Source organism: Balaenoptera ricei, chromosome 19, assembly GCF_028023285.1.
Source record: "Balaenoptera ricei isolate mBalRic1 chromosome 19, mBalRic1.hap2, whole genome shotgun sequence".
Taxonomy (NCBI): domain Eukaryota; kingdom Metazoa; phylum Chordata; class Mammalia; order Artiodactyla; family Balaenopteridae; genus Balaenoptera; species Balaenoptera ricei.
Genome location: NC_082657.1, coordinates 9,860,494 through 9,885,098, shown reverse-complemented (window position 1 = coordinate 9,885,098; position 24,605 = coordinate 9,860,494). Strand labels below are relative to the sequence as shown.

Below are 24,605 nucleotides of genomic sequence, written 5' to 3'. Positions count from 1 at the left end.
TTGGACAATCACAGCTGCCTCTTCACTGGGCAGGCGGCTTCCACCTTTGCCCCCGCATAGTGCGTCTGGGGATCCTGTTAAAACTAAGCCAGCTCACATCTCTCTTCTGCTCAGAGCACCTCCCGTGGCTCCCGCTCACCCCACAGTAAAAGCCAAAGTCTTGGGGCTTCCCTGGTGGCGCAGTGGTTAAGAATCCACCTGCCAATGCAGGGGACACGGGTTCGAGCCCTGGTCTGGGAAGATCCCACATGCCGCGGAGCAGCTGGGTCCATGGGCCACAATTACTGAGCCTGCGCGTCTGGAGCCTGTGCTCTGCAACAAGAGAGGCCGCGATACTGAGAGGCCCGCACACTGCGATGAAGAGTGGCCCCCACTTGCCACAACTGGAGAAAGCCCTCGCACAGAAACGAAGACCCAAACACAGCCATAAATAAATAAATAAATTTTTTAAAAAAATTTAAAGAGATAAGCAAAACATTAAAAAAAAAAAAAAAAAGCCGAAGTCTTTGCCGTGGCCCAAGGCAGTCCACTTTATGTAGGTTTGTATAATCCATACATATGTGTATGCTTTTCTTTATTAAATAGAATAAAAGTGAATAGAAAGTAACAGAGTGCACTGCACACGGTAAGGGCAATTATTGTTTAGCGAAACTTTTGTTCTAACAAGATATGTAATATATGATATTAATATATGATATATATGATGCTAATATATATTATCATGTGTTATATAATACACACAATAGATTTTATATGGTTATGATACATAATTAGGTATATATGATATATATATATACAGCTGTAGTTTTTCTTCATGAAATGCGATACAACAGGAAATATCAAACTGCACTGCACATATTAAAGGTAGTTATTTGGCGAAATTTTCATTCCAGTGGTAAATATATATACACATCACACACAACATGGCATATATAATGTCATGTGACACATTACACAAAAAAATTTTTTATATTCCATTATATGTGGCATTATATTCCATTATGTCACATAATGCATGAATTACACAGCGTTTATCCTACGTATATAGGGTGAATTGTGAATTATTATATAAATATGAATATGGTAGACTATATAAACTATGTGTCTCATGGTGCCTTGCTGCCGTAGACTGAGGGGGAGACTCTGAGATCTTCGAACAGCAGGGTTATAGCAGCGTCTCCAGGGAGTAGCTCCTGTGGGTGGGGAGTGACTGAAGCGGGAGCGGGCAGGGAGGGCCAAGAGGCCACCCGATGGGGCATCGGAGCTGGTAAGACCCTCCAGAGCTGTGCCAACTGAGGCAAAAGGGGGCCAGCCTTTGTGCTCCTGAGCCCTTCGCCCATCCTTCTCCCCTTGCTTACTCTGTTCTAGGGTCCGTAAACTCTTTACGGAAAGGCCTTGACAGTAAATATTTGCATCTTTGAAGGCCATGTGGTACTTACCGCAAATGACTCAAATCTGTCATTGCCGTGCAAAAGCAGCCATAAAAAATATACATAAACACATGGGTGTGGCTATGTCCCAATAAATCTTTGTTCCCAAAGACAGGCAGCGCCAGGCCCTTGGTCCGCTAACCCCGGCTCAATTCTGATAGCAGATCCTCCCGCCGTTCCAGGGAAAGGCTGATCCCCACACCTGCCTCGGGGCCTCTGTAGATCCTAACAACACTCTCTGGCAGCTCCTCTCCAGTGTCACCTGCTCCCTGAGCACCTGATCGAAATCAGCCATCCCTATCACTCCCGAACTCTGTCTTCTCAGCCCTCATCACCCCGACACTGGATCATTTTTCTTTTTTTCTTTATTGTCTGCTTCCCCGCACTAGATGTTGGCTCCGTGGTGGCGGTGACCTTGTCTTGTTCCTCCCAGCTACTAGAATGGGGCCAGGCACACAGCAGGTGCTCGGTCAACATTTGTCTAGCGAGCGGGTGGAAGATGCCCTCTGGATTCTCCTCTGGACGTGCTTCTCTCCCTCTGTCTACTGGGGCTGGGGGACCCCGGCCTGGAGTCACAGGACCAGTGGCCAGCTTAGAGATGACCATATGGGCCAATGGCTCATATGGAGGCTTTACGAAGTCCATCTTCTCCTGGGGTGGCTCTCCCCAGGCAAGGGTCTTCCCAACAGGGAAAGCAGCACAGGGGACAATGGGGCCTGCCAGGGGATAGGAGAAGCAGAGCCCTTGGGACATCCTATGAGGCTTTTGAGAGCCAGTGTTGAAGAGTTTCTGTTTTTTAATGCCCTAAAGCCCTGAGTCCCTCAGGAGGGGAGGAGTTGGGATTCAGCCTGGTCCCTTCTTCCCAAATAACCACAGGGCAGGTAACACTGGAAAAGAAATGTCTGTATGTGCATCCGTCCCCCCACTGAACTGTGAGCCCCCACGAGGGCAGGGTTGGGGCGGTCTCGGTCACGGCTGGGACCCCAGCACTGCACAGAACATGGTGGGCACCTCAGACAGTTTTTTGGTTTTTTAAAAAAAATATTTATTTATTTATTTGGTTGCGCCAGGTCTTAGTTGCAGCAGGTGGGCTCCTTAGTTGAGGCTCGCCGGCTCCATAATTGTGGCATGCATGTGGGATCTAGTTCCCCAACCAGGGATCAAACCCGGGCCCCCTGCATTGGGAGCGTGGAGTCCTAACCACTGCGCCACCAGGGAAGTCCCATCGGTGACAGTTTCTTGAATGAAATAATAAACGAAGGATATTTTTTCTCAGGTTAACGGGGCTTTTTTTAAATATGGGGAAAAAATGCATCAACTTGAAGACAACCAATTTGGATTACAAATTTATTCTAACCCCTCTCCCCAAGTCACAAATGTATACAAAATTTTAGCTAGCAGGAAACCAGAGCGATGAAGCATCCTCTGGCCTTGTGCATTTTGAGAGGGGACTCTTTCCACTTCCACACATGCTGACCCCACCCCCACCCAGTGGGTGAAGCGGATGCATCCCACGAGGTCTCGCCACACGTAAGTACACGTCAGGGCTGAGTTTTGAGTCTCGGAGATGTGAGAGCAGCACGACGTCAGGGTCAGGATGGCGCAGGGGTTACGGGTTCTGACCCAGACTGCCCGTCTTCACACCCCACCTCTGCTTCTTCCCTGCCTGTGTGACCTTGGGTAGGTGATTTTCCCTCTCTGTGCCTCGGTTTCCTCATCAAGGCAACAAAGAAAATCTTATGGGGACTATGTAAAGCACTTAGAACAGTGCCCCGCACCTAACCAGAGCTCAATAAACTCCACCTATTTTGATAATGACCACACCTTACTGACGAGATGGGTCATTGACACTGACATGATGTGGGGAGGGCAGTAAAACAGTGCCTGGCCTCCAGCAACCCGTGCTCCAGAGATGTGTCAGTGCCAGAGTGGACTGCCCTGGGGTAACCATGGCAACAGGCACTAAGCCTGCCCACCCGGCTCCATCAATCACCTCATCATCCAGTGGTAGCTCTGTCTCTTGCCTTCTTCCCCTCGTCATTTAACCCACTCAAGTCACTTCCAATTTTAAAGACACCCCTACCTGGGGCCCACCTCCCTCAGCTCCCTCTACATCAGAGGGGGCTCTTCTAGAAGGAATTAAGATGTTGTTTCAGAACCCTGGTTTCTTGGTTTTTTATCTGGGTAGGTCTTGGGTCCAGAGTATTTTCACTCCGCTGGGGAAGTGAGGTGAGGGAGGACGGGAGAGAAAGCTGGCCCCTCCCACTTCACCTATAGCTGCTGGGAAATGGGCCCAGGTGGAATGGATCTAACCTCATTCATTAAATGCTAAGATCTTGGGTGTAATCTGGGGCTGTTCTGACAGAGGACTGTGTCCCCCCACTCTCAGTGCTGCCCCTGGGGTGCCTTTGGCCTCTGTGTAGAGGTCTCTTGCCCCTCTCCCAGTAATCCACCTCCCTCTCGTCTTCCTCCTTGCCCTGTACTAGTACCCTCAAGCACCCTGCATCCCTTCTCCATCTCCCTCCCTGACTCTGCTCTTACCGCTTCATCACCTCACTGGCTTGTTGGCCTTGGGCAAGTCCCTTTGCTTCCGCTGGGCCTCAGTTTCCCCATCTTGGATGATGCTCTACCACTCACCCCCATCAGAACTCTCTCAGCTTCTCTCCTAATTTTAATGAGGCTTGTACTCATTTTGGAGATCAGATCATGATTCTCTGACACATCCTTCAGATGACTTCCTCTCTCCAAGGCTCTTTTAATTGGGAAACATCTACAGTCTGAAAGACAGAATGCAGACTGGTGGGGCCCAGACCCCTCCTGCTTCAGAGGTGGGTCCTGGAAGAGACTCCAGGTAATGAATGGTGGTTCCTGGACTGTTCCTCTCACCCTTGTGGTTCCCTGAATGTCCCACGGGGTTGGCAGGAGTCCCAGCGTACTCCTGGGGTGGGGAGGTGTAGTGGGTTGAATGGTGGCCCACCAAAAGATGTGTCCACATCCTAACCCAGGGAAAGTTATGGGAGCTTATGTGGAAAAAGGGTCTTTGTAGATGTAATTCAGTTAAGGATTTCGAAGTGAAATAATCCTAGATTTAGGGTAAGCCCTAAATCCAATGACAGGAGTCTTTACAAGAGACAGAGAGCAAAAGAAGGCCAGGTGAAGATGGAGGCAGAGACTGGAGATAGGGGGCCACAAGCCAAGGAATGCCTGAGGTCAACAGAAGCTGAAGAGGCAAGGAAGGATCCTCCCCTAGAGCCTGTGGAGGGAGCGTGACCCTGCAAACACCTTGATTTCAGATCTCTGGCCTCCAGAACTGTGAAAGAATAAACTGTTGTTTTAAGCCACCGAGTTTGTGGTCATTTGTTATGGCAGCCCTGGAAACTAAATAACAAAGGTAAGACCAACTGGTGGCCTAGCCCAGTGGGATAGAGGGGATTATGGAGGCAGGAGGGGGACAGTTGGACCAGTCCAGAGCCGCAGGGAAGGAAGGCAATAGCACAGAGATCTATAGATTTGATGGAACATGGGGGCTGTGATCACGGCCGGCAGTCCCCTGAGAGAGGCCACTGAAGAAGACAGTGGGGATGGTAGGAAAGGACACGTCAGGAAAGGCCCAGGGACACTGAGGACAGGTTAACAGGGGGCTGAGGCTGAAAGACAGGTCAGACTAGCCACAGACAGGATCAAATTTTCCACCAGAAGCAGGGTTGGTAGGGCATTACCAGAAGACCCCGCATAGCCATTCCAGTGGGTTGTGCCGTAGACTGAAGGATGAGGGGGGTTCTGTTGGAATATTCCATTTGAGTGTCTCAGGGGAAGGTACCACGGATCAGGTTAAGGTGAAAGGTGTAATATTTGATGGATCAACTGCAAGCCAAGATCCCTTTTTTTTTCCCTCATAAGAGGAGTGATGCCCAGAGAAAGCCCACCTTAGAAGGTGGGAGAGGCAGCAGCTCACTGAAAGACACTGCGTTTCCTTACGACAGCCTGTACCAACTGACAAAGGGAAGGAGGTATTCCGATGTAAAGGCTGAGAGTCCCAGGGAAAAGTAACACTGATGAGTAAATGGAGGGCTGATAGGTTGATTTGGCTCAAGTCCGGTTCCATGTTTTCTTCTGCCAGAGGAGTGAGCATGGTGTCCTGCTGGCTGGGACCCCACAGGTCTGTGTGGTTTGGAGTGGGCTGGAGAGACAGCACTGCGGACTGTACCAAATGAGCTAGAGGCTGGAGGGGGCTATGTTGGAACGCTTCACCTGCTGGGGGCTGGTCGCAGTGGAAGGTACCACGGGTCAGTATGGGGTGACCTAATCCAAGTTCCATCCACATCCCGGTGGTTTCCACTGGGCCAGCACAGGTAGGGTAACGCAGGGAGAAGGCCACATCAGGGCGCACAGGGCCACGTCTAAGTTCAGGCTTCGGCAGGCTCCTTTTCCTTGGATGAGGACACTTCCCGGGACGTGGGCTCTGCCTGGGGCGCGGGCGGCGGGTCCGGGGCGCAGAGCTGGGCGCGCACCTCTTGCATCTGCGCCTGCAGCTCCTCCAGGGCGCCCCGCGGCGGCGCCGCCTGCACCTGCGCCTGCAGGGCCTCCAGCGCCAGCGCCAGGCGGCCCACCTCGTCCTGCATCGCGTCCCAGGCGGCGCGCTGCTCCTCTTCCTTGTGACGCTGGTGCGTCTGGTGGCGCCAGTACTCCAGCACCAGGCAGCCGCCGCCCACGATGAAGATGGTGGCCTCGCCCAGCAGCTCGGCGCCCAGCTCGGCGGCCGCCTCCTCGTTCAGCGGCTTGATGAGCGTGCCCCGGAAGCCCATGATGCGCATCTTGGTCCGCATCTCCACCCAGTGGTACACTGCGGGGGAAGAGAGGGGTCAGGTCATGCACTGGGAGCCCCCTGCCAACCCCGCCCCTCCACGCCTTGGTGTCCAGGTGGGAGAAATGGGGACACAGCAGCCAAAATCACCAGGGCGCACTTTAAATAAGACCCCTGCACCTGGCTTGGTCCCAGGAATGCCAGTCACCCCACCTGGGGTGAACTTCACAGCATCTTTTTAAGTTTCCCAGAAAATTCTGGCAAGGAGCCAGGAATGAGAAACTCTGCCCCAGAGGGGAGGTCCTGAGACTGGGGACCAAGCCCCCGGAAGGTCACTAGGCGCTCGCAGGCTGCAAACTCCCAGGAAGGTGTAAAGAAAGGGTCAACTGCTGGAAGCTTAGCTCGTTCTGCTTGTCCCTCGAGCCACCTCCCCCGGCACCGTCGCCCCACCCACTGCCAAGAAGGCAGACCCCCTTTCTTTCCAGACCTTCCCCAAATGCAAAATCAGGGCTGCAACGGAGAGGGACCTCCTGGATCCAAAGAAAGGGCAACAGAAATGTAGGAATCGATGCTACACGACTGTGAGCACAGGGTGACCAACCCTCTTTGCAAGTCCGGTGCCTCCCATCCGAGATCTTCACCGGCCCTGAAGATGGAGCTAGTAAGAATTGTGAGCTTTTCACGGTGAGGTTTTGGGCACATGCCTTGGAAGAAGCTCAGAGGTGACGGATGCTGCGGGAACAAAAACTTGCTTGCCCAGCTGTTGCTTTGTGAAGGGAGATTCTCAGCATTTGAGTCTCAGAAACCAAGGCCGAATTGATGCTGAACCCTGACTCACTCCTGTAATAGTTAACATTCATCCAAGGATACATGGGATTATTGGGGATCCCCTGTTTTCTAGCTCATTTGGAGATTCATTTCCTACCTATCATTTTACTTTTCACGTTTAATAATTATCCATGAAAATGCATAAAATATAAAATGTTTTAAATTAATTGTGGACTAATAATTTTAAAGGTAATTCAATCCAGGAGGAAATATTTTAACATTTAGAATCTTATGGTCTCAGGAAATTAAACAAATTAAAAATTGAATTTCTGTACGTATTTTGATTGCTGACACATCATTTATTAGATAGAATTCTGTGGGGAACGGAACTGTAAATATAAGTTCAAGGACAAAAAGGAACAATGTAAAATTTCCGACTGTAAAAGAAGAGCTTGCTCATTTTGTTTTCTTATAAACTGGACATTGGCAGGCACCACATCACAAGAGTATGTGGATTGCATTAGATACTTCAAAGAAAGGATGGTCCAGGTGCTTAAAAATTTCAGTATTCTTAACGCACCAGAAATTACCGGGCTGGCGAAAAAGTTCGTTTGGGTTTTTCCATAAGATGTTTGTTTGTTTGTTTTTAATTAATCAATTAATTTTTGGCTGCGTTGGGTCTTTGTTGCTGTGTGCAGGCTTTCTCTAGTTGCGGCGAGCTGGGGCTACTCTTAGTTGTGGTGCGCAGGCTTCTCATTGCGGTGGCTTCTCTTGCTGCGGAGCATGGGCTCTAGGTGCGCGGGCTTCAGTAGTTGTGGCACGCGGGCTCAGTAGTTGTGGCTCGCGGGCTCTAGAGCGCAGGCTCAGTAGTTGTGGCGCACGGGCTTAGTTGCTCCAACGCATGTGGGATCTTCCTGGACCAGGGCTCGAACCCGTGTCCTCTGTACTGACAGGCGGATTCTTAACCACTGAGCCACCAGGGAAGCCCTCCCATAAGATGTTACACAACTTTTTGGCCAACCCAATATATCCTTTGCAGGTACTTGAACTTATGAACAGAAGTTTTAGCTGTCAACTTGAAAATGCACTAGAGGGTATACAACTTTTCAATTTTTTAAAGGAGTAAAATTTAAAAAATTTTTTTGTGTGTTTTCATGAAAAAAAAATTTTTTTTTAAGTAGAAAAATGTTTGAGAAGCTCTGCCTGGAGCCGGTGGTAAGATCCGAGGAGTGTATCCAGGGCCCTCTCAGTATGCCAGCTGCCGCGGTCACCATTACTACTAATTGTTACGTAGGCCCTGGTGCTGTGGGGTTCCTGGGGTCCAGGCTGCGAAGAACCCTCCCACACTGAGGTCCCAGCGTCAGGTCATCCTGAGGTCCGCGTGGGGCTCTGCCACCTACTGTGTGGGTGATGGCAGTCCACTTTGAGGCTCCTCCGTAAGGGGAGATGATGCCCACACACCAGCCCTGCTGCCTCTTTTTTTTTTTTTTTTTTTTAATTATTTATTTATTTATTTATGGCTGTGTTGGGTCTTCGTTTCTGTGCGAGGGCTTTCTCTAGTTGCGGCGAGCGGGGACCACTCTTCATCGCGGTGCGCGGGCCTCTCACTATCGCGGCCTCTCTTGTTGCGGAGCACAGGCTCCAGATGCGCAGGCTCAGTAGTTGTGGCTCACGGGCCCAGTTGCTCTGCGGCATGTGGGATCTTCCCAGACCAGGGCTCGAACCCGTGTCCCCTGCACTGGCAGGCGGATTCTCAACCACTGCGCCACCGGGGAAGCCCCTGCTGCCTCTTAACGCCACACCCGCTTCCACTGTTCTGGTCCAGGCTCTGTCCCGGCTCTGACCAATGTCCCCTTCTTGACCTCCCTATTCAGGGACCCTCCAGCCCTCCCATCAGTCTGTGTATTCCTTTCAAAGCGCCTATCACAACTGGGAATGATCCTGTCATCCAGCCAGTTGTTTGCACTCCGTCTCCGCGCTGGATTGTGAGCCCCACGAGGTGGGCCCAGGGCTTTCACAGTCATGGCTGTGTCCCTAGCCCTGTCCAGAGCCAGGCCAGGCACACAGATGGTGCTCAGTACATCTCGTTGACTGCGTCAATGGGTCCCTGCCCCAGCTTCCTCCCCATCTGCCAGCCCCGGCCTCACCCCCTGCAACTGTCCTCCATGCAGTAATCAGGAGCTGGGTAAAAGACAACAAAAACCCAAAAGACTACCATTCTTTTCACTAATAAAAGTAACGCACTGCATGAAAATCAAGTACTCAAACTATAAAATTAAAAGCCAGGGGCTTCCCTGTTGGCGCAGTGATTGAGAGTCTGCCTGCCAATGCAGGGGACACGGGTTCGAGCCCTGGTCTGGGAAGATCCCACATGCCGCGGAGCAAATGGGCCCATGAGCCACAACTACTGAGCCTGCGCGTCTGGAGCCTGTGCTCCGAAACAAGAGAGGCCGCGATAGTGAGAGGCCCGCGCACTGCGATGAAGAGTGGCCCCTAATTGCTGCAACTGGAGAAAGCCCTCGCACAGAAACGAAGACCCAGCACAGCCAAAATTAATTAATTAATTAATTAATATTTAAAAAAAAATTAACTTTGCATTCAAACTTTGTGTTAAACCACATATTTAAAAAAAAAAAAAAAATTAAAAGCCAGGAATTCCCTGGCGGTCCGGTGGTTAGGACTCCGCAATTTCACTGCTGAGGGCGTGGGTTCAATCCCTGGTCGGGGAACTAAGATCCCACATGCCGAGCAACACGGCCAAAAAAAAAAAAAAAGTAGTTGGAACAAAAAAGAAAATAGCCAAAGTAGTCCCCCCACCTAGTCCTGATCCCTCAAACATACCTCTAAATCTCGCCCTAACAGGCCTTTTCGTCTCCCAGCATCCTCTCCTTGACTTCTGATAATAAGCATACGTTGCTCATCTCTATTTCTGAGTTTTCCAGCTGGAAATTTGCTTGTATTTATACAATTATCTCCTGTTGGTCCCTCGGCCCCACCAGTTCCTCCCCATGCAGCCTGTCTTTCCCTGGACCCTCCGCTCCCCATTCCTACAAACGATTTGTACATTTGTATATTTCTTATTCTTGTATTTACACTCTTTTCACCATCTCCCTCAGCTCCCAACATGGCCAGGGAGGAAACGAGCAGCCCCGCTTCCCCTCTCCACCCTCCACGTCTCCCTAGGCCAGACCAACCTTTCACATGATCAGGATTTAACATACAGGCTGTTCGGTGGCTATAATACGGCCCCTTGTACTCTGTGCATCAGCTAAGTCAGAAACATGAAAACAAATGGCACATACAAGGTGACAATCGTGGAAACACTGTTCAGTGTGATGTGACTAAGCTAGAAAGGAGCCCCTGTGATGGGCTGCGTTAGGGAGGGGCCGCCTGGAGGAAGCACCTGGACGCCTTGCTGTGTCCTCAGGATCAAGGTCAGACAGCTTCTCTACCCTTACTCCACAGAGCACGTCAGTTTCCTCGCAGCTGAACAATGATTTTCTAGGATGACTTGATCTTCCCTCGCATGACAGTTCTCAAACTGCAGATCTTGTCCCATGAGTGGGTCATGAGATCAACGTGGTTGCACAAACCAGCATTAAAAATACAATCAAGAATATAATTGTTAGGGAACCGCTGACTGAAACCGCCAGCCCCGGCCGGGCACGGTGATAACCACTTGCGTGAGCTGTCTCGCAACACGAGGTTCTGATAAAGAATGAGGTGCTGCCACCGAAAACTAACTGGGAGAATTCAGGAGGGGCTGAAAGGAGGGAGGACACGCCAGCCCACAGTATGTCTTGTACAGCTAACCCAGGAGGGGTCAAAAGGAAGACGGAGGACACAATATGTCCTGCCAACCTCCCAGAATCCTCCTCACTGAAATCCATCTTGGCTGAGAGATGCGCGCCACCAGGAAGGACCCTGAGTCAGAGTGATTGGCCAGAGACAACCTGGAAGCTAACCCCATCACCATATAACCTGAGACTGCGAGCCACGTGGCGGAGCAGTTCTCCTGGGTTCCCTTACCCTGCTGCTCTCTGCCCAGGCGCCCCCTCCCAATAAAGTCTTTTGCTTTGTCAGCACGTGTGTCTCCTCGGACAATTCATTTCCAAATGTTAGACAAGAGCCCACTCTCAGGCCCTGGAAGGGGTCCCCCTTCCTGCAACATAACAGAAAATATTCAATGGACTTTGAGGGCATTACGCTAAGTGAAATAAGTCAGAGAAAGACAAATACCATATGATCTCACTTATATGTGGAATTAAAAAAACGACAACAACAGGGACTTCCCTGGTGGCTCAGTGGTTAAGAATCCGCCTGCCAATGCAGGGGACACGGGTTCAAGCCCTGGTCCAGGAAGATCCCACATGCCGCAGAGCAACTAAGCCCGTGCGCCACAACTACTGAGCCCGTGCGCCACAACTACTGAGCCTGCGCTCTAGAGCCCGTGTGCCACAACTACTGAGCCCGTGAGCCACAACTACTGAAGCCCCCGTGTCTAGAGCCCGTGCTCCGCAACAAGAGAACCACTGCAATGAGAAGCCTGTGCACCGCAACAAAGAGTAGCCCCTGCTCGCCACAACTAGAGAAAGCCCGCGCACAGCAACGAAGACCCAACGCAGACAAAAATAAATAAGTAAATAAATAAATTTATAAAAACAACAACAAGCCAAGCTCACAGATACAACAACAACAAAAAGAAAATAAAACATCAAAGCCAATCTTAAGTACTCAAGGAAAGTACTGTTTCACAAAACTTTTGGTCTTGTTTTGTGTGTGACTGTACAAATATGTGTGTGACTGGAACATGGTCAAAAGGTTGAAAGCCACTGTCCTAAGTTTTGGTTGGAATTCCGCTGAGTCTACAGATCATTTTCAGGACAGTGACATCTTCCTAACACTGAGTCTTTCAATCCACGAATGTGGTATCTCTCCCCACTTAGCCTCTCATTTTCTCTGCAAGTCTTACACCTCTTTGGTTTTACTTATTACTAGGTAATGATATTTTTTGCCATTATTCTTCATGGTATTTTTTTTTTTTTTTGGCTGCGCCGCTGGCTTGCAGGATTTTAGTTCCCCCACCAGGGATCGAACCCGTGCCCCCTGCAAAGTGCAGAGTCCTAACCACTGGACCGCCAGGGAATTCCCTGTCATGGTATTTTAAATTTCATTTTCAATTTGGTTGGGGCTGGTATATAGAAATACAACTGAGTTATGTAAATGACTTTCCTTCCAGTGACCTCCCTATATCCATTCTTTTTTTTCCTTTTTAGTAAAATATAACTTATACAAAGTACACAAATGTTAAGTGCAGAGCTGGATAATTTTTTAATATGTAGGCATCACCTAGATCAAGATCTAGAACATTCCCACACTCCAAATGGCTCCCACTTTCAAGCCCTCTTCCAGTCAGTACCCTTAATGTCACTATTCTGACCTCTTATAATAGATGATATGTTCTCTTTAAATCCTATTCTGTCTTCTTCCTGATAGATCATTTGTACTCTTTCTGGTCTGACTTCTTTTGCTCAGCAATATGTCTGTGAGATCCACTGTGTTGCCATGTGGTTCATTCATCCATACCCCACTGAGGGGCATTTAGGGAGCCTAGAGTAGAAAGGTTTCCCAGGAGTGAAACTGCTGAATCACAGGGCATTGCATCACCCAGACTATCGCAATAAACATCTTAATGAGTTTTTCTGTTGTTGGGAACAAGTTGATCCTAAAATTTAGGGGAAATGCAGAGGTCCTAAGAATAGAAAAATTTAAAGAAGAGCAAAGTTTGAAGATTTACACTATCAGATTTCAAGGCTAACTACAAAGCTAAAGTAATTAAGACAAGATAGTATTGGTACCAGGATGGACAAATAGAAGACTGGGAAAGAACAGACTGTCCAAAACTAGACCCACACATATCTGATTGCTTTTCAAATGCTAGACCAACCTTGTAGTCTTGGAATAAATCCCACTAGGTCATAATTTATTATCTTTCTTATTTAATGCTGGATTCTATTTGCTAATATTTTTGTTTAGGATATCTGAATCCATGTTCAGAAGAGATCTTGGCCTAAAATTTTCCTTTCTTGTAATGACTCTGTTAGGTTGTTGTATCAGTATTCTACTGGACTCATAAAATGAATAAGGAAGTGTTCCACTTCCTCTATTATTTAGAAGAATTTGGGTAATGACATTTTTCTTGCTTAAATGTTTGGAAGAATTTAGCAGTGAAGCCGTCTGAGCCTGTGGTTTTCTTTATGGGAAGGTTTTAAATTATAGATTCAATGTCTCTAACAGATATAGGGCTATTCAGATTCTCTATTTTTTCTTGTGTCAATATTGTTAATTGTGTTTTTCAAGGAAATTGTCCATTTCCTCTACATTGCCAAATTTTTTGGCTAAAGTTGATCATAATATCCTCTTGTCATCCTAGAATTAGGATCTGAATTAATGTGTCATTTTTCATCCCTTTTAATGGAAATTTGTGTTTTTCCCCTTGAGTAGTATTAATCTTTTCAAAGAACCATCTTTTGATTTTGTTGATTTCCTCTACTAAATGCCTGCTAACTCCTAGGTGTTCTTCAAGGTGCGTCTCAGGTATTTCCTTCTTCAGGACTAGGTCAGATGCCCACTCTGGGCATCCTTAGCTCCCTGGGCTCCAACATCCCAACCCTGATCAATCTTGGGTGTCACTGGTGACAGATCTGTCTCCCCCACTGGATCATGCGCTCTGCAAGGGCTGGGCCCAGGCCCGTTCTGCTCTCCCTTCCATCTCACACCTAAATTCACCTCTGCCTGGGATACCATTCCCCCACTCCTCTTTTCCCACTGTGCCCCAATTCATCTTTGAGGTCTCACCTGGAGTGTCCCTTCCTCTAGGAAGCCCTCTCTGATACCTAGGCTGCGTCAGACACGTCCTCTAGGTTCCCAAAGCTCCCTGGGCTTCCCTCATCATGATGCTGTTTATTCTAGGTTGAATTTAAAAAAAAGAATATGGATGCAGAACTCCTTGCTTCTAAAATGGGTATAGAAATATGTTTCACCCAGCCTTGTTTGACCTTTCACCAAAAAGGCTGGTTTCACTGTTGTTGTTTTTTTTTTGGTTTCACTGTTTTTAAGATCCTTGAGGCCTCTGGCCTCTCCCTGCTTCAAGGGAACTCTTTTATCACTGCCTGGAGGCTAGACTGTAGCTCCTTAAGGGCAGGTTCCCAGAAATGCCCAGCCCAGCACTGGGCATCGAGAAGGCACTCGGGGAAAGTTTAATGAGTGGATGCACGGCTCAGCTTTCTTTCAGGTTTCCTCAAATTAACCGTATTTAGTCACGATAAGCATCCAAATTTTGTCAAAACGTTGTCTGTTTCGAAGTTTATATCTTAACTAAAGTTTGATGTTTACTCTATCTCTGAGGAGTTGAGAATGCTGCTCTTCCCAAGGGGGAGAGAACTTAACAGGTTGCTTTAGCCAAGGAAAAGGCAGGACTCACCTAACCTGTTTATCTGCCCTTAGCCACCCTGCTGAAACTTACAACATAATACCACATGGCATACTGCTACCTTCACTTCTACTTTTTTTTGAATTGAAGTATGTTGATTTACAATTTTGTGTTAGTTTCAGGTGAACAGCATAGTGATAGATTATACTCCATTATAGTTTATTACACGATAATGTGTATAATTCCCTGTGCTATACAGTACATCCTTGTTGCTTACCTATTTTATATATAGTTTGTATCTGTTAATTCCATACCCCTAATTTGTCCCTTCCCACTTCCCTCTCCCCTTTGGTAACCAGTTTGTTTTCTATATCTGTGTGTCTGTTTCTGTTTTGCATATACATTCATTTGTATTATTTTTTAGATTCTACATATAGGTGATATCATATCGTATTTATCTTTCCGACTTATTTCAGTAAGCATAATATTCTCTAGGTTCATCCATGGAGCTGCAAATGGCACTACTTCATTATTTTTTATGGCCAGGTAATATTCCATTATACATACACACACGCACACACATACATATATATCTCACATCTTTTTAATCCAGCTGAGGTAGGAGATAGATGAGGCCCCAGGCTGAACAGCTCCAAGAGGTCTCCTGCTGATACTTTGAGATCAGATACCATCAGGAGTATTGGGCCTTGCCTGGGTAAAAGCCAAAGCGACTACATTCTTCTCATGCTTGTGGTAAAGGGGATTTCCCGGCCTGACACATGCACAGGGAAGGTCCTCAGTCTAGGGGAGGGAAAAAGGGAGGGAGGAGGCACCAGCTCAGGATTTGTCCTGCCAACCTCCCAGAAACCTTCACCCTGGAATCCACCTTCACTGAGAGATGCGCGTGCACACTGGGAAGGACCCTGAGTCAGACCAAATATGGACACAGGCGAGATGATTGGCCAGAGGCAACCCGGAAAACTGCCCCGATACAAGCAACTTAAATCCTTCCTATTGGCACGCAACTCACTCCAAGTTCTCCCGTGTGTTCTTCCACACGTACTTTGCTTGTATTAAATGCTTTATCTGTTTCACAATCTTGGTCTCTTTGCTGAATTCCTTCTTCAAAGAAGACAAGGACTGAGGTCCCTCTTCTTCCCAGAAGAATCACAACCGTCTGTTGATGGGCACTTGGGTTGCTTCCATGTCTTGGCTATTGTAAAATAGTGCTGCTATGAACACTGGAGTGCATGTATCTTTCCAAATTAGTGTTTTCATTTTTTCCAGATATGTGCCTAGGAGTAGAACTGCTGGATCATCTACAGCTCTATTTTTAATTTTTTAAGGAACTTTCATACTATTTTATTCCCACAACAGTGTAAAAGGGTTCCCTTTTCTCCACATCATCTCCAATGCTTGCTATTTATAGATTTTTTAATGATAGCTATTCTGGGGACTTCCCTGGTGGCGCAGTGGTTAAGAATCCACCTGCCAATGCAGGGGACACAGGTTCGATCCCTGGTCTGTGAAGATCCCACCTGCTGTGGAGCAACTAAGCCCGTGCGCCACAACTACTGAAGCCTGCACTCTAGATCCCGCGAGCCACAACTACTGAGCCCGTGTGCTACAACTACTGAAGCCCACTTGCCTAGAGCTCGTGCTTTGCAACAAGAGAAGCCACCGCAATGAGAAGACCACGCACCACAACAGAGAGCAGCCCTTGCTCGTTGCAACTAGAGAAAGCCCGTGCACAGCAATGAAAGACCAATGCAGCCAAAAATAAATAAATAAAATAAATTTATATATAAAAAAATGGTAGCCATTCTGACAGGTGTGAGGTGATACTTCATTGTGGTTTTGATTTGCATTTCTCTAATAATTAGTGATGTTGGGCATCTTTTCATATGCTTGTTAACCATTTGTATGTCTTCTTTGGAAAAATGTCTATTCAAGTCTTCTGTCCATTTTTTGATTTTTGATTTTTAAAAAAAATATAGAGTTGTATGAGTCATTTATATATTTTGGATATTAACCCCTTGTCGGTTGCATTGTTTGCAAATACCTTCTCCCATTCCATAGGTTGTCTTTTGGTTTTGTCAGTGGTTTCCTTTGCTGAGCAAAAACTTTTAAGTTTAATTAGACCCCATTTATTTACTTTTGCTTTTATTTTATTTTTTAAAAATTTCTTTGTTTTATTTATTTATTTATTTATTTATGGCTGCGTTGGGTCTTCATTGCTGTGCGTGGGCTTTCTCTAGTTGTGGCGAGCGGGGGCTACTCTTTGTTGCGGTGCATGGGCCTCTCATTGCGGTGGCCTCTCTTGTTGCAGAGCATGGGCTCTAGGAGTGCAGGCTTCAGTAGCTGTGGCATGCGGGCTCAGTAGTTGTGGCTCATGGGCTCTAGAGCACAGGCTCAGTAGTTGTGGCACATGGGCTTAGTTGCTCCGCAGCTTGTGGGATCCTCCCAGGCCAGGGATTGAACCCGTGTCCCCTGCATTGGCAGGTGGATTCTTCACCACTGTGCCACCAGGGAAGTCCTACTTTTGCTTTTATTTCTTTTGTCTTAGGAGACTGGTCCAAGAAAATGTTGTTACGATTTATGTCAAAGAGTGTTTCTTCTAGGGGTTTTATGGTTTCAGGTGTTACATTTAGGTCTTTAAACCATTTTGAATTTTTGTATATGGTGTGAGGAAATGTTCTAACCTGACTGTTCTACATGTGGCTGTCCAGTTTTCCCAGCACCACTTGTTGAAGAGACTGTTTTGTTCTCCACTGTATATTCTTGCCTCCTTTGTCTTAGATGAATTGACTGTAGGTGCGTGGGTCTGCTACCTTCACTTCTGCCTGTGCCCTTGAGGAGGAGACACTGAGTCCAAGTTGGGCCATTTGGCTGTGGGCAAGGGAGTATTCTTCTCTAAGCCTTCATTCATCTTCACAATAAGGACCCTCCCTCCTACAGGATAGTACTGCTGAAAAGACTAAATGAGTTCACACAAAAACTTTTCACTCAGGGCCAGGCTTAATAAACGGCAGCAAGGCCTGTGGAGTCATACAGACCTGGACTCAAATCTTGGCTCTGTCACTTCCTGGATATGCAAGCTGTACCTCACTTTCCCCATCAGTAAACTGGGGATACCCAACCGGCAGGATTGGGAGAATGGCAATGAAAGACTAAAAGAGAAACCGCTCAATTTAATAAATGTTAATTTAGCATCCTCTTCCTGACTCCTGTGTGGAATTTTATTCCTGGAAATATGTCCTACCCAGTGGTCTGAGCTCTATGCCCTAGGGCTGCAAAGAATAGTTTTCAGCCTCCTCTCTGTATCTCCAGTCTCATTCCCTTTGATCCATCCTCCATACCACAGAGTATCCCAACTCAGATATCCTCTCCTCCCTGATCCCCGCCCTAGCTTTGACCACTCTGGGCCATCGCTGTGTGGTGACAAGTCTATCTCCCCAACTGGACTATGCGCCCCATGAAGGTAGGATTTGGAGCTGAATTGGTCGCTGCAGTGTCCCCAGCCCTGGATGGGGCAGAGAACAGGTACTCAGTGAGAGCGCTGATCTGTGGAAGCCCCTGGGAGGTAGCCATGGACCCCTGGCATGGCTCCCTCTCACCTGGCTCTACTCATCACCACACCCAAAAACTCGTCATCTGCCTTATTGTGATGTTCACTTTACTGTGGGGTTTGCTTTACGTGGTGGCCTTGGAATAGGACTGGCAATATTTCTGAGGTCTGTGTATACTGTGAAAGTGTTTTCCTGCACATGAGAGACTGCATTTGGCTGGAATGTATCTGTTTCCTCAGGAAACTGTGCTGCCAAGACAAGGACAGGGCCGGCGGGGCTTGCGGGGGGAGAGAGGCCAGGCGCCTCGGGCGTTTAAGGACATGAGACAGGACCAAGGGCCTCTCCCCCAACATTGGAAACACACCTTCATGCACACAATGGCTGCTTCCTTGTAAAGTAAAGGGAACGTGTTCCTAATATGGGCCATCATTCAAATGTGAGCAGTGAGTCATCATAACTACACTACCTATTATCTACCTATTACTTATGTAGCCTGGGATGATGAAAGGGCTGTGACAGAGATGTTAAATACTGAACTGCTAAATACGTTAGCTATGGAGAGGTGAGTGCTTTTTAAAACATGGGAGGGGGAGAATAAAAGCCCTAAATCCTTACCTTCCATAATAAGAAGTCAACCGGTAATAAAAAATGGGGAAACAGGGACTTCCTTGGCGGTCCAGTGGATAAGACTCCACGCTTCCACTGCAGGGGGCGAGGGTTTGAGCCCTGGTCAGGGAACTAAGATCCCGCATGCTGTGCAGCGTGGCCAAAAAAATAAAATTTAAAAATGGGGAAACAATTTTTAGAAATATGGTGGTAAATACCAAAAAACAGCTAAAACATTTAAACTGTTTACCTGTGGGGAACAGGAATTGAGGTGGAAAAGGTTCAGTTTTCTTCTTTTTATCATAAATCATAGATATATTTGACTCTTTAAACTAAGTACTCATACTCCTTTGACAACGTTAGTAATTAATGTAATTTTTAAAACACAAATATATTTAGAAGACTTGTCCAAGCCAAATATTCCACCCAAAAGCCACAGAATACACATTCTTCTCAAGTGCACATGGAATGTTCTCCAGTATAGATTATAAGTTAGGCCACAAAACAAGCCTTAACAAATTTAAGAAGACTGAAATCATATCAAGCATCTTTTCTGACCACACTGATATGAACCTAGAAATCAATTATAAGAAAACTGGAAAATTCACAAATCTGTGGAGATTAAACACCATGTATTGTACAACCAATGGGTCAATGAAGAAATCAGAAGAGAAATTTTTAAAAATAGTATGAGATGAATGAAAATGAAATAACAACATACCAAACCTCATGGGATGCAGCAAAAGCAGTTCTAAGAGGGAAGTTCATCATGATAAACACCTACATCAAGAAACAAAAAAAATCTCAAATAAACAACCTAACTTCCAGAAAAAGGACAAATGAAGCCCAAAGTTAGTAGAAGGAAGGAAATAACAAAGATCAGAGTAGAAATAAATGAAATAGAAACTAAAAAGACAATATAAAAGGTCAATGAAACCAAGAGCTGGTTCTTTGAAAATATAAACAAAATTGATAAACCTTTAGCTAGACTCACCAACAAAAAAAAAAGAGAGAGGGATCAAAATCAGAAATGAAGGAGGAGGGGCTTCCCTGGTGGCACAGTAGTTAAGAATCCACCTGACAATGCAGGGGACATGGGTTCGAGCCCTGGTCCAGGAAGATCCCAAATGCCGCGGAGCAACTAGGCCCGTGTGCCACAACTACTGAGCCTGCGCTCTAGAGCTCACAAGCCACAACTACTTAAGACCATTAACCTAGAGCCCATGCTCTGCAATAAGAGGAGCCACCGCAATGAGAAGCCCATGCACTGCAACAAAGAGTAGCCCCTGCTCACTACAACTAGAGAAAACCCATGTGCAGCAATGAAGACCCAATGCAAACAAAAATAAATAAATTAAAAAAAAAAAAAGAATTCACCTGCCAGTGCAGGCGACACAGGTTCAATCCCTGGTCCAGGAAGATACAACATGCTGCAGAGCAACTAAGCCCTTGTGCCACAACTACTGAGCCTGCACTCTAGAGCCCGCAAGTCACAACTACTGAGCCCGCACGCCACAACTACTGAAGCCGTGCACCTAGAGCCCATGTTCCACAACAAGAGAAGCCACCGCAATGAGAAGCACGTGTACCGCAATGAAGAGTAGCCCCCTGCTCACCGCAACTAGAGAAAGCCTGTGTGCAGCAACGAAGACCCAACGCAGCCAAGAATAAATAAATTAAATAAATAAATTAAAGAAAAAAAGAAATGAAGAAGTTACGACTGATTCGACAGAAATACAATGGATCATAAGAGACTATATGAACAATTACATGCCAATAAATTGGACCACCTAGAAGAAATGAATAAATCCCTAGAAATACACAACCTTCCAAGATTGGATCATGAAGAAATAGAAAATCTGAACAGACCAATGACCACTAAGAAAATTGAATCAGTAATCAAAAACCTCCCAAAAAACAAAAGTCTGGGACCAGACAGCTTCACTGGTGAATTCTACCAAACATTCAAAGAAGAATTAATACCAATCCTTCCCAAACTCTTCCAAAAAACAGAAGAGGATGGAACACTTCCAAACTCATTTTATGAGGCCAGCATTACCCTAATACCAAAACCAAACAAGGACACCACAAGAAAAGAAAATTACAGGCCAATATTCCTGATGAACATAGATAGAAAAATCCTCAACAAAATATTAGCAAACCAATTTCAATAATACATTAAAAGGATCATACACCATGATCAAATGGGGTTTATTCCAGGGATGCAAGGATGACATATCAATCAACGTGATACAATATATTAACAAAATGAAGGATAAAAATCATATATATGATCACCTCAATAGAAGTAGAGAAAGTATCTGACAAAATTCAGCATCCACTTATAATAAAAACTCTCAACAAAGTGCGTATAGAGGGAAAGTAACTCAACACAATAAAGGACATATATGACAAGCCTACAGCTAACATCATACTCAATGATAAAAAGCTGAAAACTTTTCCTCTGAGATCAGGAACAAGACAAGGATGCCCACTCTCACCACTTTAATTCAACATAGTATTGGAAGGCCTAGCCAGAGCAATTAGGCAAGAGAAAGAAATAAAAGCCATCCAAACCGGAATAAAAGAAGTAAAACTGTCACTATTTGCAGATGACATGATGTATCTAGAAAACCCTAAAGATTCCACCAAAAAACTGTTAGAACTAATAAATGAATTCAGTAAAGTTGCAAGATACAAAATCAATACACAGAAATCTGTTGTGTTTCTGTACACTAATAACAAACTAGCAGAAAGAGAAGTTAAGAAAAAAAATACCATTTACAACTGCATCAAAAAGAATAAAATACCTAGGAATTAATTTAACCAAGGGGGTGAAATATGTGTACACTGAAAATTATTAAGACATTGATGAAAGAAACTGAAGAATACACAAATAAATAGAAAGATATTCTGTGTTCATGAATTGGAAGAATTAATATTATTGAAATGTACATACCACCCAAAGCAATCTACAGATTTAATGCAATTCCTATCAAAATACCAATGGCATTTTTCACAGAAATAGAACAAATGACTGTAAAATTTGTATGGAACCACAAAATATCCTGAATAGCCAAAGCAATCTTGAGAAAGAGGAACAAAGCTGGAGGCATCACACTCCCTGATTTCAAACTATATTACAAAGCTATAGTAATCAAAACAGTATGGTATTGGCATAAAAACAGGTAACAGATCAAGAGAACAAAATAGAGAGCCCCTGGGACTTCCCTGGTGGTCCAGTGGCTAAGACTCCACACTCCCAGGGCAGGGGGCCCAGGTTTGATCCCTGGTCAGGGAACTAGATCCCACATGCCACAACTAAGAGTTCACATGCCTCAACTAAAGATCCCGCATGCTACAACTAAGACACAGTGCAGCCAAATAAATAAATAAATAAATATTTAATTAAAAAAAATAGAGAGCCCCTAAATAAACCCACACATATATAGTCAATTAATTTATGACAAAGGAGCCAAGAATATACAATGGGGAAAGGACAGCCTTTTCAATAAAAGGCACTGGGAAAACTAGACAGCCACATATAAAGAATGAAACTGGACCACTATCTTACACCATATACAAAAATTAACTCAAAATGGATTAAATACTTGAATGTAACGCCTGAAACCATCAAACTCCTAGAAGAAAACAGGTGATGAGCTCCTTAACATTAGTCTTGGTAATGATTTTTTGGATTTGACACCAAAAGCAAAGGCAACAAAAGCAAAAATAAACAATTCAAACTAAAAAGCTTCTGCACAGTAAAGAAAACCATAAACAAAATGAAAAGGCAACATACTGAATGGGAGAAAATATTTGCAAATCATACATCTGATAAAGGGTTAATATCTGAAATATATAAAGTACTCATATAACGCAACAGCAGAAAAACCAAACAATTCAATTTAATGGGCAGAGGATCTGAATAGACATTTTTTCAAAGAAGACATACAGATGGCTAACAGGTACATGAAAAGATGTTCAACATCACTAATCATCAGGGAAATGCAAATCAAAACCACAATGAGCTATCATCTCACACCTATGAGAAGGGCTATTATCAAAAAGACAAGAAATAACAAGTGATGGTGAGGATATGGAGAAAAGGGAATCCATGTACATTGTTGGTGGGACTGTAAACTGGTGCAGCCACTATGGAGAACAGTATGAAGGTTCCTCAAAAACTTAAAAATAGAACTACCATATGATCCAGCAATTCCACTTCTGGGTATTTATCTGAAGAAAACGAAAACAGTAACTCTCACCTTCTTCTCCAAGAAACGAAGTATGGATTTATAGAAAGATTTGGACACCAAAGCAATGCACCCTGCCCCCACATGCCTGGTCCATTTAGGGGAAAGCTTCCTTCAACTGCCAGGCCAGGGACCTGCTCTGCATTCAGCCATCCAGGGGTGCACCCTGAGCACCAGCCACCCCTGAGGGGCTGACCCTCAAGACCATCAGGACTCGTAAGGGGAGTTTACGGGTGACTTCTAGGGTGAGAGGCACGTGAGTGGTGCATGACACCATTTGGTGACCCAAAGGTTTATGGCCATGTGACAAGGTCACCTGAATAATCCTCCTGGGGAAGACAGGTTCTTGGGAAATTAATCAGGAAGTATCTCAGATGGCATCTGAGGAGCCTTTGGATCTTTCTTGGGAAGCTTCGCTGCTGCAGAGTGGCTGTGTGCCAGCCAGGAGACCCCTGCAGGGCACTGGGCCCTGCCAGCAGCCAGTGTAATAGGCCCAGGCCCGCTTCAGCTGCAGGACCCTGCTCCCCACTTTCTCCGGTAACGACCTCACCCGGGGCCCCCGCACCCAGTCCCCACTCTTCTCTCCTCTGTCTCCTGCTGTGGTCATCCTCTTAACGGGTTGTCCTCCCTGAGCCAAGAACCCCAGGGTGAGTGTAGGGGTGAGGAGGTGTGAAGGCTGGGATCTTCTGAGGGGAGGCGAACAAGTGAGGTGGGTTGTGGGTATGACAGCCTTCCAAGCGGGAGTTTTCATCTGCAGAGCTATGATCATAAGCTGCAAAATCAACGTGGCGTATGATGACCAGCATCTCTTTAAAGAAAACAAATTTAAATTCCCATTGTATAATCCCAATTACATAAAATTCTAGAAAATGAAAGCTACTCTCTAGCAGATCAGTGGTTGCCTGGGGTTCGGGGAGTCAAGGGCAGGGGCTGGGATTACAAGGGGCATGGGGATACTTTGGAGGTGATGGAGATGTTCACTCTCTAGATTGTGGTGATGGTTTCATGGGTGTACATGTCTATCAAAACATCAAATTGTATACTTTAAATATGTGCAGTTTATTGTGTATCAAGTCTACCTCAATAAAGCCATTAGAAACTGAAACAAGGGCTTCCCTGGTGGCACAGTGGTTGAGAATCTGCCTGCCAATGCAGGGAACATGGGTTCGAGCCCTGGTCTGGGAAGATCCCACATGCCGCGGAGCAACTGGGCCCGTGAGCCACAACTACTGAGCCTGCGCATCTGGAGCCTATGCTCCGCAACAAGAGAGGCCGCGATAGTGAGAGGCCCGCGCACCGCGATGAAGAGTGGCCCCCGCTTGCCGCAACTAGAGAAAGCCCTCGCACAGAAACGAAGACCCAACACAGCCAAAAATTAATTAATTAATTTAAAATAAAAACAAAAAACAAAAACCTGAAACAAACAGAAGAGAATAAAACAGAGCAGGATAGACAAAGCCAGGCAGGAAGGAAGAGGAGCAGGCGTTAGCCGGTTGAAGGGACAAACACCACGGGAGGTGAGCGGCAGTCCCCAGAAGGGGGATAAGAGCTGAACTAGAGTGAGGAGGGGAGGGGGCCAAAGCACCCCCAGGCAGGGAGCCCCGCCACCCAGCTCTGCCCAGGCTGAGCTGTTTCTGGTCCCCAGGCGATGTGCAGGTGACCCAAGTGGAGACAGCATGGCCCCGGACCTCAAGGACAGCATGTGGAGCTGCTGTGGGCGCTACTACTCCTTCCATCGGA

The 24,605-nt window shown here is 46.2% G+C and overlaps 1 protein-coding gene across 3 annotated transcripts in view; it reads right to left on the bottom strand.

Moving 5' to 3' along the window:
- Window positions 1–24,605, bottom strand: part of OPA3 (outer mitochondrial membrane lipid metabolism regulator OPA3) — a 67,968-nt gene that overhangs the window by 18,632 nt on the left and 24,731 nt on the right. Inside the window, exon 2 of one of the 3 annotated variants that reach the window (XM_059906115.1) lies at window positions 2,764–6,273. The exons of the other annotated variants lie outside the window; for them this stretch is intronic. Coding sequence (XP_059762098.1) covers window positions 5,837–6,273 — 437 coding nt within the window. The 3' untranslated portion in view covers window positions 2,764–5,836. Of the gene's footprint in view, window positions 1–2,763; window positions 6,274–24,605 lie in introns of those variants that run through there. 3 annotated transcript variants of the gene reach the window in all.